The sequence below is a fragment of the Geotrypetes seraphini genome, chromosome 6, assembly GCF_902459505.1.
Source record: "Geotrypetes seraphini chromosome 6, aGeoSer1.1, whole genome shotgun sequence".
Taxonomy (NCBI): Eukaryota; Metazoa; Chordata; class Amphibia; order Gymnophiona; family Dermophiidae; genus Geotrypetes; species Geotrypetes seraphini.
Window position 1 is genome coordinate 229,917,522 of NC_047089.1, and position 15,375 is coordinate 229,932,896.

Sequence of the window (15,375 nt, forward strand, 5' to 3'; positions counted from 1 at the left end):
CAAAAGGTAGGGCTGCGGGCAGGGCCTCCACCTGCCATTCCCATTCCAATGGTGACCCGTCTAGTTTCTGTTAGAGCAGGGGTGTCAAAGTCCCTCCTCGAGGGCCGCAATCCAGTCGGGTTTTCAGGATTTCCCCAATGAATATGCATTGAAAGCAGTGCATGCACATAGATCTCATGCATATTCATTGGGGAAATCCTGAAAACCCGACTGGAATACGGCTCTGGAGAACCGGAGTTCCCTACCCCCGAGCTAAAGTTTTTTTAACGGAAAGCAAAAGGTAGGGCTGCGGGCAGGGCCTCCACCTGCCATTCCCATTCCAATGGTGACCCGTCTAGTTTCTGTTAGAGCAGGGGTGTCAAAGTCCCTCCTTGAGGGCCGCAATCCAGTCGGGTTTTCAGGATTTCCCCAATGAATATGAGATCTATTAGCATACAATGAACGCAGTGCATGCAAATAGATCTCATGCATATTCATTGGAGAAATCCTGAAAACCTGACTGGATTGTGGCCCTCGAGGAGGGACTTTTAAACCCCTGTGTTAAAGGGTTTCATAAGATTTGTTTTGGGCATCCCTTTTGCCGGCTTCTACAACAAGGTATGGGGGGAGAGGTAAGGGGTCTTGTTGGGGGGGGGGGCAGGTTGCCTGGATGCACAACCCGGTTGCTGAGACAGGAAGAAGTGGGAATCCCCCCCCCCCCATCTCTGGGTGCGTTGGTATCTTGGGGGTGGCTGTCGGAGTGCATGGATGATATCGGGGACTTACGGTTGTCATTGGGAGTGTGTGCGTTGTGGGGGGTGGCACAATTTTTTTAATGGGGACAGATGTGCATGGTTAGCACTATGCACATCTTTATTTATTTATTTATTCAATTTTCTATACTGTTCTCCCAGGGGAGCTCAGAATGGTTTTACATGCATTTATTCAGGTACTCAAGCAGTTTCCCTCTCTGTCCGGCGGGCTCACAATCTATCTAACGTACCTGGGGCAATGGGGGGATTGAGTGACTTGCCCAGGGTCACAAGGAGCAGCGTGGGTTTGAACCCACAACCTCAGGGTGCTGAGGTCGGAGCTTTTAACCACTGCGACACATTCTGTGCCCATTAAATTTAAAAAAAAAAAAAAAAGTTTCCTGCCCTGAACATCTTGAGGTAGGAGGCTGCTTCAGGGCTTCCCCAGCCTCTCAGCTGTCCGGGTTTCCCCTGATGGCCCTGTGCATGTGTGAAAATTACTTTTTCAGCGACTTGTGGGGTGGGATTACGGCCAACCTCCGCAAAACTAATTTGCATGGAGAGTCCGTCGTATATCAGTCACTGTTTTAAAAATCACTTAATGAATCGGCCAACAGCGACCCGCTCAGCTAGAGCGACACTTTTTAGTGCATCTATCGTTGGTATGGATAGCAAACCTGTACTTTCCCTAACTACAATGTGTGCCCTGAGAGCACAGAGCAGGGATTCTGGTACCTTAACTTCCCATCCTTGCTCTGAATTAATGCTTCTTCTCCCTGCTGCCCCGTGTGGGTCTATCCAGAAGACACCATCAATTCATTCTGTAGTGCCACCGCAATTGCTGCTGTCACCAGCCTGGGTCTAAAATGCTTGCTTCCCCGTTTCTGGATGCAGTTAACAATTAATGGTTGCAGAACATAGGAGTCGGCTCTTTTGGGTGCTTGAGTACCCCCAGTATTGAGCAAACTTGACTGTTCAGGGAGAAGTGATTTCCATTGGGTTTAACATCCCCAGTTGTTTTGAAGAGATGGGGTGGGGGCATGAGAAAGAAAGAGTTCAACTCCACTAGGCTCATCCCAAGGGGTAAGTGTCCTGCCCTCACCCAAAAATTATGTCTCATGATTGAGATTAGGTGATGAAGAGAATTAGGTGGTGATTTGGGGACTGGGTAAGAGTGTGGAGACTTAGTAACTGAGGAAATAGGGACTGCAAGATTATATGAGGACACAGGAACAGTGGTGTACTAAGGTTGGTGCTGGAGGAGCCTCAGATGCTTGAGAAGGTGTCCAAAATAAAAGCAGCCCTGTGCAAATTCAAGATCTGCTCTGTCTTGTGACCCAGGCTTCTGGACTAGTTTTTGGGAGTGATTGTTCCTTTCCTCTGGTCCAAACAGTGAGGATATGATGACATTGCCTAAATTAAAGATTGTCTTGTGATTTCTACCATTGTCATCTTTTACTTATGAACTTGAAAAAGGGGAAAAACTCCTGAAAGCTAGTCAAGAAATATGTTATCAATCCACTAAAATGGTAGCATTATCTTCTCTGTATTATTATTATTTTAGTCTTTATTTTCATGTAAATATTGTATAGAAGTTGAGGAAAAAAAAGGCTTGGTTTATATACTGCTTATTTCAGTGTTCTCCTCGGGACCTTTTGATTGGACTGACAACCTTAACAGAAAATGTTCTGCATAGTATTACCGTACCCGCACTCAACATTTCTGCAGAGGATACTGTTTCATTTCTGTTTATTTATCAACTCCATTTCTGACTATGTGACGCTGGTGTTGACCAAAAAATATTTGAGAGCACTACCTTTTATGCAAAAATGTGTTTAAATGATTATATTCCTAAGAAACTCTTCTCGGAAGAGAAGCAGTTAAACCATTGAGCAGAGAGCATGTGTCTCTCTGTTCACTAGCCTGGAGAATCACAGGTTTCTAAGAAAGCAAAGCTATAAACATCCTTCAAGCTAGTGCGTATCACTAGACATATTTTGACTTTTAAATAGGGAGTTGCAGTTATATTACGTAGTATCAAGTTTCAGGAGAAGCCCAGTTAGAACCATGGACTGAAAATCTGTCCTGCCTCTTTCACTAAGATTCAGGTTATGTTTTTATATTATTGCAATGTTTTTAATATTATGAATGTTCTGGGTGCTTTCAACACGACAGACTAGTGACTAAATCAAATAAATTGTGATTTTGTGCAATTTACTTAACCCTCCTTGCCTTAGATACAAAGCTTAGGCTATAAACCTGATGCAGGGAAATAACCTCATATATATTATCCACTATAATAAAACCCTTAGTGCGTGTGTGCATTTCAAACTGTGCGTCCGTGGTTCTGTGCCGCCGCATGTGCAGTAGAAGGAACCTGTGGCAATTTGCGACGTGTGCAGCAGTTTCCCCAGTGATGGTGGCGGTTTGTGACGCGTGCGGCGGTTTCCCCATCTGAAAAAGGAGCCAGCTGAATAAGGAGCCTGCGGCGGTTTGTGTGCGGCGGTTTCCCTTTCACTACAAGGAGCCTGCGGCGGGTCCTGGCAGAGCTGCTTCACAAAACACGGGAGACATATCATATAAGAGCAGGGAAGGGGTGCTGCTGGACAGGGGGGAGAGAAAGAAAGAAAGACAGACAGGGGGCCAAGGAGAGAGAGAGAGAGAAATAAAGACAGACAGGGGGCCAGGAAGAGAGAGAGAAATAAAGACAGACAGGGGGCCAGGAAGAGAGAGAGAAATAAAGACAGACAGGGGGCCAGGAAGAGAGAGAGAAATAAAGACAGACGGGGCCAGGGAGAGAGACAGAAAGAAAGACAGACAGGGGGCCGGGAGACACACAGAAAGAAAGACAGACAGGGGGCCGGGAGAGAGACAGAAAGAAAGACAGACGGGGCCAGGAAGAGAGAGAGAAAGAAAGACAGACAGGGGGCCAGGAAGAGAGAGAGAGAAATAAAGACAGACAGGGGGCCAGGAAGAGAGAGAGAAATAAAGACAGACAGGGGGCCAGGAAGAGAGAGAGAAAGAAAGACAGACAGGGGGCCAGGAAGAGAGAGAGAGAAATAAAGACAGACAGGGGGCCAGGAAGAGAGAGAGAAATAAAGACAGACAGGGGGCCAGGAAGAGAGAGAGAAATAAAGACAGACAGGGGGCCAGGAAGAGAGAGAGAAATAAAGACAGACAGGGGGCCAGGAAGAGAGAGAGAAATAAAGACAGACAGGGGGCCAGGAAGAGAGAGAGAAATAAAGACAGACAGGGGGCCAGGAAGAGAGAGAGAAATAAAGACAGACAGGGGGCCAGGAAGAGAGAGAGAAATAAAGACAGACGGGGCCAGGGAGAGAGACAGAAAGAAAGACAGACAGGGGGCCAGAGAGAGACAGACAGGGGGCCGGGAGACACACAGAAAGAAAGACAGACAGGGGGCCGGGAGAGAGACAGAAAGAAAGACAGACACAGAAAGAAAGAAATGTCTAAGTCTACACATCTATTCTAGCACCCGTTAATGTAATGAGCTAAAAAACTAGTCACTAATAATAAAATCCTAAGTGCGCATGCACACTCCTACCTGCGTGATCCCTGCCTCTGTGATCCGTAACTCCATGGCTGGCAGAGAAATGTTAAAGCGTGCAGCACGTTTGGCGCATGCACACGTTCGGCGTGCACGTGTTTGGCACAAGTGCGCACATGGCGGTTTCCTATATCCTGTGGCGGTTACTGTTCATCAGTTGCCCTTCACTATATAAACGTGATTTTAAAAAAAAGGTAGGTGGGAGAAGGGGCACGAAAAACAGACGTCGGTGGGCCAGAAGAGACCAGGAAGCTAGGATGGAGGGAGAGTAGAAATGGTGGTTTGGGAGCAGGTATTAGGGAGCAGGGAAAAGGTGCTGCTGGACAGGGGGGGGAGATAAAACGAAGGGAGAAGGGCTGCTGCTGGACAGGGGGAGCAGGGAAGGGGTGCTGGTGGACAGCCAAGGAAAGAGAGAGACAGAAATAAAGAAAGACAGACAGCGACCAAGGAGAGTGACAGACAGAAAGCGGCCAAGGAGAGAGAGAAAAAAAAGAAAGAAAGACAGACACACATCTATTCTAGCACCCGTTAATGTAATGGGCTTAAAGCCTAGTATATATATATAAAAGGCAAATCTAAAACTCCAAATCCAGTTTTGATATGTATATATTGTGCTACAGCTCAAAATTAGTATCCTTACACTATTTTATTTGTCCCAAGACCTGCCAAAGTTTCATAGATAATTTGCATTTCTTACAAGACTGGAAGCTTGTTGGTCCGGAATGATGTGTTAATTTATGTGAATGCAGTCAGTTGTCCAGGTAGAAAGACTTGTAATTATGGGAATATTGTCACTGCTTAGTTTGCTTAGAGGAAAGTCCACAGGAGGGAAGACTCGGGGGAAATCCCAGAGAGAAACTTCTCAAAAGGGAACTAAGCCAAGAAATGATGGATGGCTCATAGTAGAGATCCCATAGTATAGAGTTCCAGATTGCGCTGATTGATACTTTCTTACTGTTTGGAGGTTGAGGTTGAAAGAAGAACATACACCAGTAAGCATATATGCTATATGGTACTTAAACTCTTTTTTAACCCTTTCAGGACCATAAGGATCGTAGGCCAACTTTTGTGGTTTTGACGACATTTTTATGGTAAAAAGGGCTTGCAGATGCCAAAAAATTGATTTTTTTTGTGAAATATCATTATTTTTTTTTTAAAAAATCACACTTCTGGCTTATGGACAGTGTGGCAAGTGAATCTTCTCGTCAATCTGGCAACGACGCTAATGAATGAATGTCGGAACCAGTTTGTTTACATAAAGGCAGTATCATATGGAATCCGTACATATCAAATTTAGAACTGTAGACTATCCCAATTGAAATTTATAGGATTTTAAAGTTATGGGACAAATATGTCCCTTGGTCCTGAAAGGGTTAAACATTGCAGCTGTCACCACAAAGAGGTCCTTTTACTAATGCGCTAGACAATTTAGCGCAGTTTTCTTCAACCACTGGTCCACAGAAATTTCCTACCGGTCCACAGGGCCAGCACGTGCATCAGGCCCAAAACAGTGTTCTTCAACCGCCGGTCCACGGTGCGATCGATGCGGCGTTATCTTCGAGGCAGCTCCCTCTTCCTAACTGATTCGGTGCACAAAGCCACGGGAAGTGGCTCCTACGGGCATCAGCTCCTACGGGCATCTTGCGCCTGAACCGGAAGCCTTCTCTCTGACGTTGCAACGTCAGAGGGAAGGCTTCCAGATGAGGCACGGGACGTGCAAGGTGCAATTTAGTACCATTATGGGGGCGGGGTCTGGGGTGGACATTGGATAAAGATGGGTGGGGTCTGGCCCACGACTTAGCCCAGTGTTCTTCAACCGCCGGTCCACGGACCGATGCTGGTCCACAGAATAATTTTTTTATTTCTGCCGGTCCGTAGGTGTAAAAAGGTTGAAAAACACTGATTTAGCATGCACTAAATGCTAACGTGTCCATTATATTCTATGGACGTGTTAGCGTTAGCACGCGCTAAATTGGCTGACGCGCCTTAGTAAAGGGGGAAAATGTGCCTGCCCTTTCTTTTTTTTTTTTTTTTTTGTTTCTGCTCCTTGTTATCTCTGACTGTAGTCCAATAATGTGTTTTGTTAGCTTGTCTGCAGTAGTGCAAGATAATAGACAGACAAAAGGAAAAAGGGAGATTTGGGGGATTCCAGAATCTAATAATGATTAATGTGTCATGTGGAAATGTTTGCTGTTTGAAATATAAACCTCCCGAGTGAAATGGGAGAAAGTACGTATAAATGTCTGAGTTCTAAGATTCTGAAGCCTCCCACTGAATAGTCACCTGGAATGTCTCTTTAAAGTAGCAGTAATAGCTAGGTTTGTTTGTTTTTTTTAAAAAAATCTGTTTTTTTTAATTTCTAAAATCTGAAGACTTCCAATTTTAGTTTTATTGCTAGGTCTCTCTTCTTCTTTCGCCCTAGTACAGTTTTATTTCTTACTAGTCTTCAAGCCTGTTACATTAACGGGTGCTAAAATATGTGTGTGTCTGTCTTTCTTTCTTTCTTTTTCTCTCCCTGGCCACTTTCTTTCTCTCTCTTTCCTCGGCTGTCCACTACCACCCCTTGCCTGCTCCCCCTGTCTAGCAGGAGCCCTTCTCCCTTCGTTTTAAGTCTCTCCCTGTCCAGCAGCACCCCTTCCCTGTTCCCCCTGTGCAGCAGGAGCCCTTCTCCCTTCTTTTTAAGTCTCCCCCTGTCCAGCAGTAGGTCTTCTCCTTTCCTTTTACCTCTCCCCCGTCTAGCAGCACCTCTTCCCTGCTTCCCCTATCCAGTAGTAGGCCTCCCTTCCTGTTACCTCCTCCCCTCCGTCTAACAGCACCTCTTCCATGCTCCCCCTGTCCAGCAGTAGGCCTCCCTTCCTGTTACCTCACCCCTGTCCAGCACAACCTCTTCCCTGCTCCCCCTCCCAGCACCCCTAACCTGCTCCCCCTGTCCAGTCCGGCGATCTCCAGCCATCGGACCGGCTCCTGCAGGGAGTCTCGTTCCGGCCCTGTCCCCGCTGGGCGTGCAAGCCTGCTCTGCCCCCTCCCGACCTGCCAGGAGTATTTGAATTCGACCCGACGCTTCCTGTTGAGGGAACCACTCCTTACCGGACTCAGCGGAGAACTCCAGCCATCGGGCCTGCTCCTGCAGGGAGCCTCATTCCTGCCCTGTCCCCGCCGGGTATGCGAGCCTGCTCTGCCCTCTCCCGACCTGCCGGGAGCATTTGAATTTGACCCGACGCTTCTTGTTGAGGAAACCTCAACAAGAAGGGAGGGTTGGATGTGAAGGTCAACAGGGGTTTGGGTGCGCCGGGGAGGGGTGCGCCGGAGGGGGGGGGGGAGCGACGATGGCAAACTCTGCCAGACATCACGGGGGCTTTCCCTCTTGCTAAATCGCTATAGGCTCTGCCGGTCTCAATCCCGCCCCTCAAAATCAGGAAGTAACTTCAGAGATGGGCAGGATCGAGACCGGCAGAGGCTTTAGCAATTTGGCAAAAGGGAAGAACCCATGGCATCTGGCTTTGTTATTGGCAGCCGGTTTAACAGGGACAGGACCGAAGGCAGGACTGGTGAGGAGCAGAAGCCGGAGTCGGGCAAAGGAGGAGACTTACGTTTGAGGGACGGCAGGACTCCGCGTTCACTCCCTCTGTGACGGTTCGTCTTCTGCCAGTGACCTAGTAAGCGCGCATGCGCACTCGTGTGGCCACATCCCGACAGAAAAGGGATCAGGGAACACGCGTCGCGAGTGCGCATGCGCGGGCTAGCATTTTATTATTTAAGATGTTCGCCCATTTAAAAGAAACTCTAAATACCTTTTTACCAGAGCCCCTTTTCAGTTTTCCTGCTGTTGTCAAATTTCATGGGATGGGTGTTGAGTATGTATGGGGTTTGAGTGAGGACATGAACATAAATATCCCAATTTCCTTTTGCCTGCTGTTTGGTTTCGCAAGCTATCGTTACTGCCTGTTTTGATTATTACAGCATCTTGCTGGCCGGTTTATCCCGTTTTGCTCTCTGGTCCTCCCAGTTTTTTGAAAATTCCAGAAGCATGTTATCTCTACTAACTTCAGAGAATGGTGGTGGCCTAGGCCAGGGGTGGGCAATTCCAGTCCTCGAGAGCCGGAGCCAGGTCAGGTTTTCAGGATATCCACAATAAATATGCATGAGATAGATTTGCATCTCAAGGAGGCAGTGCATGCAAATCCATCTCGTGCATATTCATGGTGGCGATCCTGAAAACCTGACCTGGCTCCGGCTCTTGAGGACCGGAATTGCCCACCCCTGGCCTAGTGGAAAACCGCTTTTCTTTCCCTCAGTAATGTGGGAACTGTTTATCCAGTTTCATTCAGGTTGGTGTCAAATATTAAAGCGACCCTTGGCTCATACTTTTCATGTCCTCTTAGCATTCGGAATTCCTTATTTTTTCCTGTATTTCCTTTAAATCAGTTCATTTATAATATGATCTCACGAGACTCAAAGCACATTGTGATACCATTGAGTGTTTTGAAAATTGCCTCCCATATGATATGTATTAATAACCATATAGACACTTCCGTACTGAAGAAGGAAGCTGGGCATTGTGCAGGGCTGTCTTGTCCTGTGGGATTTTTTTTTTCTTATTTTGATATTTGGTATAAAGTGTATAAACAGTTCTGACCAGGCCTTTCTTTCTTTTTTTTTTTTCTTTTAACTTAATTAGCTCTTATAAGATCACTTGGTCACTCCAGCTGCTTTTCTAGTATTGATTGAAATGGATGTATCATGGTGATACAAGATCTGTTAAAGTCGCATTCTTAAATCCAAAACGGTGAGAATGACAATGGGAGGAGCTATTAAAAATATAAACACTCGTGTTGTCTCTGGAATGAAACTAAGGGCTCCTTTAGCGGCTAGCGCAGCCAGCGGTTTAGCACGCACTATTACGCGTGTTAAAGTGCTACCGCGCCTTCGTAAAGGGAGCCCTAAAACAGCGTGAAACTGTGAAATCCAAATGATTTTGTTCCTTAAAGCAGTGATTCCCAACCCTGTCCTGGAGGAACACCAGGCCAATCGGGTTTTCAGGCTAGCCCTAATGAATATGCATGAGAGAGATTTGCATATGATGGAAGTGATAGGCATGCAAATTTGCTTCATGCATATTCATTAGGGCTAGCCTGAAAACCCAATTGGCCTGGTGTTCCTCCAGGACAGGGTTGGGAACCACTGCCTTAAAGTGTTCTTATGCTGTAGTAAAATAAAATGACATTTGAAATGTACGAAGAAAATGTTTCTAATAATAATTGTTCAGGAATCTATTGGTGAAATCAGTCAATACTTATTTGTATTGATCTGTAAGAACATGCTATCCTGCAGGCACATTTAAAGACGTGATTGATCCCTTTCTCCCTGTTTTAATCATAGATTCTCTGCCCAATCTGCCTGCTCCACAGAATGTAAGAATTTGCTCCTACAACCTAATTCAGGTGTTGTACTGGGATCCTGTCTCAGTTGAGAATGGTATTGGCAAAGTGACCTACGAGGTGGAGTTTCAAGCGTAAGTTAATGTGAATGCATTCCAGTTTGAAGAGCGTGTAGCACAATGGTTAGAGCAGGGGTGCCCAACAGGTCGATTGCGATCGACCGGCAGCTTGCCAAGGCAAAGTGAGTCGATCGCCCAGGACTCACTTTGCCTTGGCGATCTCTCGGGCCGATCAGTCTTCCTCTCCCCAACATCAATTCTGCCGTCGGAGAGGAAGTTCGGGCCAGCCAATCACTGCCTGGCTGGGCGGAACTTCCTCTCCGACGGCAGAATTGACGTCGGGGAGAGGAATGCTGGTTGGCCCGAAGCAGGGAGAGCTTGGGGTGGCGTCGGCGTCAGCTTTGGGGCCTGTTATCCATTGGTGGCGGTTTGGGTCCTGTTCCCTGATGGCAGCGGCAGTGGCTTGGGGAAGGGCAGGGAGAAAGAAAGAAAGGGGCGCAGGCAGGGAGACAGAAGGAAAGAAGAGAAACAGGAAAAAAAGAAAGGGGGCATGAAGAGAGAAAGAAAGAAAGGGCAGGGAGAGAGGAAGAAAAAGTTGGGGGAGGGATTGAGATTTGGAGGAGAGGAAGTATACAGGCTGAAATAAAGATTGGATGCACAGTCAGAAGATGAAAGTGCAACCAGAGACTCATGAATTCACCAGACAAGGTAGGAAAAATGATTTTAGTGATCAAAATGTGTCTGAATTTATATCTGCTGGCTATATTTTACAATATGGTCCCCTTTTACTAAACCGCAATAGCGGTTTGTAGCGCAGGGAGCCTATGAGCGTCGAGAGAGCCCTGGGCATTCAGTGCAGCTCCCTGTGCTAAAAACTGCTATTGTGGTTTAGTAAAAAGGTAGGGGGGTATTTGTCTATTTTTGTATGGTTGTTACTGAGGTGACAGCGCATAGAGTCATCTGCTTTGACCTCTTTGAAAAACCCCCGGAATAGGAATGATAATTAACATTTTCTATGCGTACAGTGTGCGTTGTGTTTTTTAAAATTTTATTGTTGGTAGATCATTTTGACTTGGTCATTTTAAAAGTAGCTCGCAAGTCAAAATAGTGTGGGCACCCCTGGGTTAGAGCTACAGCCTCAGCACGCTGAGGTTGTGGGTTCAAATCCCACACTGTTCCTTCTGACCCTGGGCAAGTTACTTAATCCCCCATTGCCCCAGGTACATTAGAAAGAGTGTGAGCCCACTGGAACAGATAGGGAAAAAATGCTTGAGTCCCTGAATGTAAATCACTTAGGCTATAAGTGGTATATCAATACCAAAAATAAATAAAATAAGATCATTGTAAAAGTCTAATGAAATGCAGTTCATAGCAAAGGCAGTGGCTAATCAGAAATGGTGTCCCCCTACTGTCCTTTACTACAATCTCATTATTAATTTTATCCTTGGAAGTAATTTTTTATTGATCCTTTGGGTAGCATCCAGCCAATAGGAAGGTGGTAGGGATGTGAGAAAGAGAGTATGCCAGCATGAATTCTGTGCTGTGCAAGCTCTGCAAGGGGCATTGGGTTGATACTGGAAAGAACCAACAAAGATCCTGAGGGGTTACTAAGAATGGGGGAGGGATGGAGGGGGAAAATATGAGTGGGCTGCTACTGGCATATCTGGTTGGAGGGACCATTTAATGTGGTAAGCATATGAGCATCAGGCAGCAGTGCACATGAAAAGAGTGAGACAGTTTATTTATATATATATATATATAAGAACATAAGCAGTGCCTCCGCCGGGTCAGACCACAGGTCCATCCTGCCCAGCAGTCCGCTCCCGCGGCGGCCCAAACAGGTCACGACCTGTCAGAATCATCAGAAGGGGCTCCCTTGCCACCTTGGCTTCCCATTTAAGTCCTGCCTTCCTATCGAAGCCCTAGCCCTCCGGTCTTTCACATGCACGACCTGGTTGGTTTTTACTCTTTACCTGGTTAACTTTCTATACTTGTGTTACATCCCAGCTCCTCCTTCAGTATCCCATGATCCCTTTATCCCTCAGGAATCCGTCCAATCCCTGTTTGAATCCCTGGACTGTACTCTGCCTGATCACTTCCTCCGGTAATGCATTCCAAGTGTCCACGACCCTCTGGGTGAAAAAAAACTTCCTTGCGTTTGTTTTGAACCTATCTCCCTTCAGTTTCTCAGAATGCCCCCTCGTATTAGCTGTCCCCTTCAGTCTGAAGAATCTGTCCCTATTAGAGAGTTGCGCGGGGACAGAAATCCCACCCGTCCCCACCCGTCCCCGCCAAAGTCCCACCCGTCCCCACCCGTCCCCGTGAGGACTCCCACCCGTCCCCACCCGTCCCCGCGAGGAATCCCTCCGTCCTCACCCGTCCCCGCGAGGAATCCCCTCCGTCCCCACCCGTCCCCGCGAGGAATCCCCTACGTCCCCGCCTGTCCCTATAAACTACAGAAATAGTTATTTCATTTAATTATGCTACTGAATTAAAGGCTCTGGTAGAAACCCATTTAAAAATAAGCAAAAAGACTTTATTAATTTGGAAATATTAATTGGGAAGAATACATACTTTGTAAACGGGTTTCTACCAGAGCCTCTAATGTTTATAAATTTTTATCAACACAACTAATATACTACTTTATCCTTAAGCAAAAAAAAAAAATAATAATAATTTTTTTCCTACCTTTATTGCCTGGTTTCTGCTTTCTTCATGTTCTCATTCAATTCCTTCCATCCACTGCCTCTCTTCTCTCTGTGTCTTCCATTTGCTCTGTTACTGTGCCTCTCCCTTTCTCCCCCCTCCCAAATTGGTCTGGCACCCATCTTTTTCCCTCCGCTCCCCCCATAGTCTGGCACCTCTGTCTTCTTCCCTGCCAGCGTCTTCTTCCCATTCCCTCTTCCCCATTTCCTTTCAGTGTCCTTCTCCCCCACCATCTTTCCCATGTCCTGTCAGGCAGCATCCTTCTCCCCCCTCTGTCTTCCCCATGTCCTTTCAGTGGCATTCTCCACCCCTTTGTCTTCCCCAGTGCTTTCAGGGTCCTTCCCCCCCCTTTCTCCCGTTTACCCCATGTCCTTTCAGCGTTCTTTTCCACCCCTTTGTCTTCCCCAGTACTTTCAGCGGCCTTCTCCCCCCTTAAGCGTCTTTTCTTCTCCACTCCACCTTTCCTCCCTCCCTGCCTCCACCTTTGTGGCGCTTTTGCACCCGACCGACAACAGAACAGGCCCGGTCGGACAAATCTCCCTGTCCTGTAGCCGCGAATCTAAATTACCTTCTTACAGCAGCTGGAGTAGTGAAGCTGCTGTAAGAGGTAATTTAGATTCGCGGCTACAGGGCAGGGAGATTTGTCGGCCGGGCCTGTTGTCGGTCGATCGGGGGATCTGACCGGCTGTGCACATTCTCCGGGGCGGTCCGCCCCCTCCCCCCTCTTTCGTACGCCATTGCCTTCTTCCTACCTGCCCTGCCGCACACAGCCGACCGGAAGTCTTCCTGATGTCAGCGCTGACGTCGGAGGAAGGGAGGGCTTTGCTTAAGCCCTCCCTCCGACGTCAGCGCTGACATCGGGAAGATTTCCGTTCGGATGTGTGCTGCGACAGGGCAGGTAAGAAGGAGACTACCCTCGCGGCTCGACCAACCCCGCTGCGATCCAACCCCGCAGGAACCCCGCGACCCTCGAAGGCGTCCCCACGGGATCCCCGCGACCCTAGGGGGCGTCCCCACGGGATCCCCGTGACCCAAAGGGGGAACCCGCGGGATCCCCGCGGGTCCCGCGGGATCCCCGTCATCCCCGTTCCCGTGCAGCTCTCTAGTCCCTATCCACCCTCTCTATGCCCCTCATGATCTTGAAGGTTTCTATCATATCTCCCCTGAGCCTCCTTTTCTCCAGAGAGAAGAGCCCCAGCCTATCCAGCCTCTCGGCGTATGGGCAGTGTTCCAGCCCTCTTACCATTCTCGTTGCTCTCCTTTGGACTCTTTCAAGTACCGCCATGTCCTTCTTGAGGTGCGGCGACCAATACTGAACGCAGTATTCCAGATGTGGGCGCACCATCGCTCGATACAGTGGCATGATGACTTCCTGTGTTCTGGTTGTTATGCCCTTCTTTATGATGCCCAGCATCCTGTTGGCTTTTTTCGAGGCTGCAGTTAAGGGGAAGTGAGCTCAAGTGAGCGAATATGTCTTGAAGCCCATGGCACAGAATAAGGGCATGGAGATCCAAACCACCCCCTAGGCTCTTGCTGAGAAGGCAGGGTCAGGGGAATACAATTGTGTTTTGTAAAATTGCAATGTCTTTTAGCTCGGGGTGAAGCAATTGTTCATTGCTTCTTGGTAGTCCCAAGAAGCAAAGCTGCGGTCTGATTATTACCATCAACAAAGTGTCTGTGTTTTTTATTTGTCATTGGCATTATGGCTGAGGATATAAGTGAGTACAGTTAGGGGGTGTTGTAGTTTGGGGGTTGGGGATAGGTTAGACGGGGTGTGAGGGGACGACAATTTGGCCATTCCAGATCCATATGTTATAGATTTAGTTTGGGAAGCCATAATATTGTTTATCCCAGGACAAGCTGGCAGCATATTCTTAACGCATGGGTGACGTCACCGACGGAGCCCCGGTACGGACATTTTTCACTAGAAAGTTCTAGTTGGCCGCACTGCGCATGCGCGAGTGCCTTCCCGCCCAACGGAGGAGTGCGTGGTCCCCAGTTTCTTCGTTTCCGCGGAGCGAAGAAGACGCATGTGGTTTCAACGGCCGTTGAAAACATCCTTTTTGCCTTCCCGCTCGCGCTTTTTTCTCATTTTTTCTCTTTTCCCCACTTCGGGTTCTCTTTTTTATTCGATTCAAAAAAAAAAAAAAATCTCTCGATTTTCTCTATTTTTTGAAACCGGCCCCAGCGGGGCCTGTTGTCACCATACAGGCCTCCGGTTTTGATTTTGCGGAGGCCGTGTTTCCCTTCATGCCCCCTCAACCGGGCTTTAAGAAGTGCCAGCGGTGTGCACACCCGATCTCCCTCACTGACCCACACAATTGGTGCCTACAGTGTTTGGGTCCAGAGCATCGGGCTGACACCTGCACCCGCTGTGCCACACTTAAGAAACGCACCTTAAAAAATCGGCAGATCCAGCAGAACATCCTTTTCGGTACCGGATCTGCTATGGAACCTGCAGCGACGTCGACGGTACCGCAAAAGATGGCACCGACCACTTCGACGACGCCCGATCCTTCCTCGGGGTCGCTGGCACCAGGTAAGCCAGCTAAGAAGCCTTCCACCTCCCTTGAGCGCCCGCCTGCCACAGTGGCGACGCCGGTCCTCCCGGCCTCACGCTGACCCCGCAAACGCTCCGCCCCGATCTCGGTGAGTGCCTTGTCATCGGGGCGTGGAGCAGCACCTATGGAACCGAAAAAGAAAAAAGCGGTCCCGGTGCCACCCCTGGATGACCGCATCGTGGCCATACTCCATGACAAATTGCAGGAACAGCTGCAGCAACAACTCCAGCACCTGTTACCGACCCTCTTGGCACCACTTCTTTCGGTACCAGACCGGCCCGAGCCTCGCACCATCCCACCGGTGTCCACCCCTTCGGTGCCACTCAACACTTCCATGCCAGTCCTCTCGGCTGAACCACCCCGTTCTCATCCTGT

At 48.2% G+C, this 15,375-nt stretch overlaps 1 protein-coding gene across 2 annotated transcripts in view; it reads left to right on the top strand.

Annotated features, from left to right (window-relative positions):
* The window catches only part of IFNGR2 (interferon gamma receptor 2), a 79,796-nt gene that overhangs the window by 16,059 nt on the left and 48,362 nt on the right, over positions 1 to 15,375 (top strand). For both annotated transcript variants that reach the window (XM_033949226.1, XM_033949225.1), the window contains one exon: positions 9,676 to 9,808. In XM_033949226.1, coding sequence (XP_033805117.1) covers positions 9,676 to 9,808 — 133 coding nt within the window. The remainder of the gene's footprint in view (positions 1 to 9,675; positions 9,809 to 15,375) is intronic.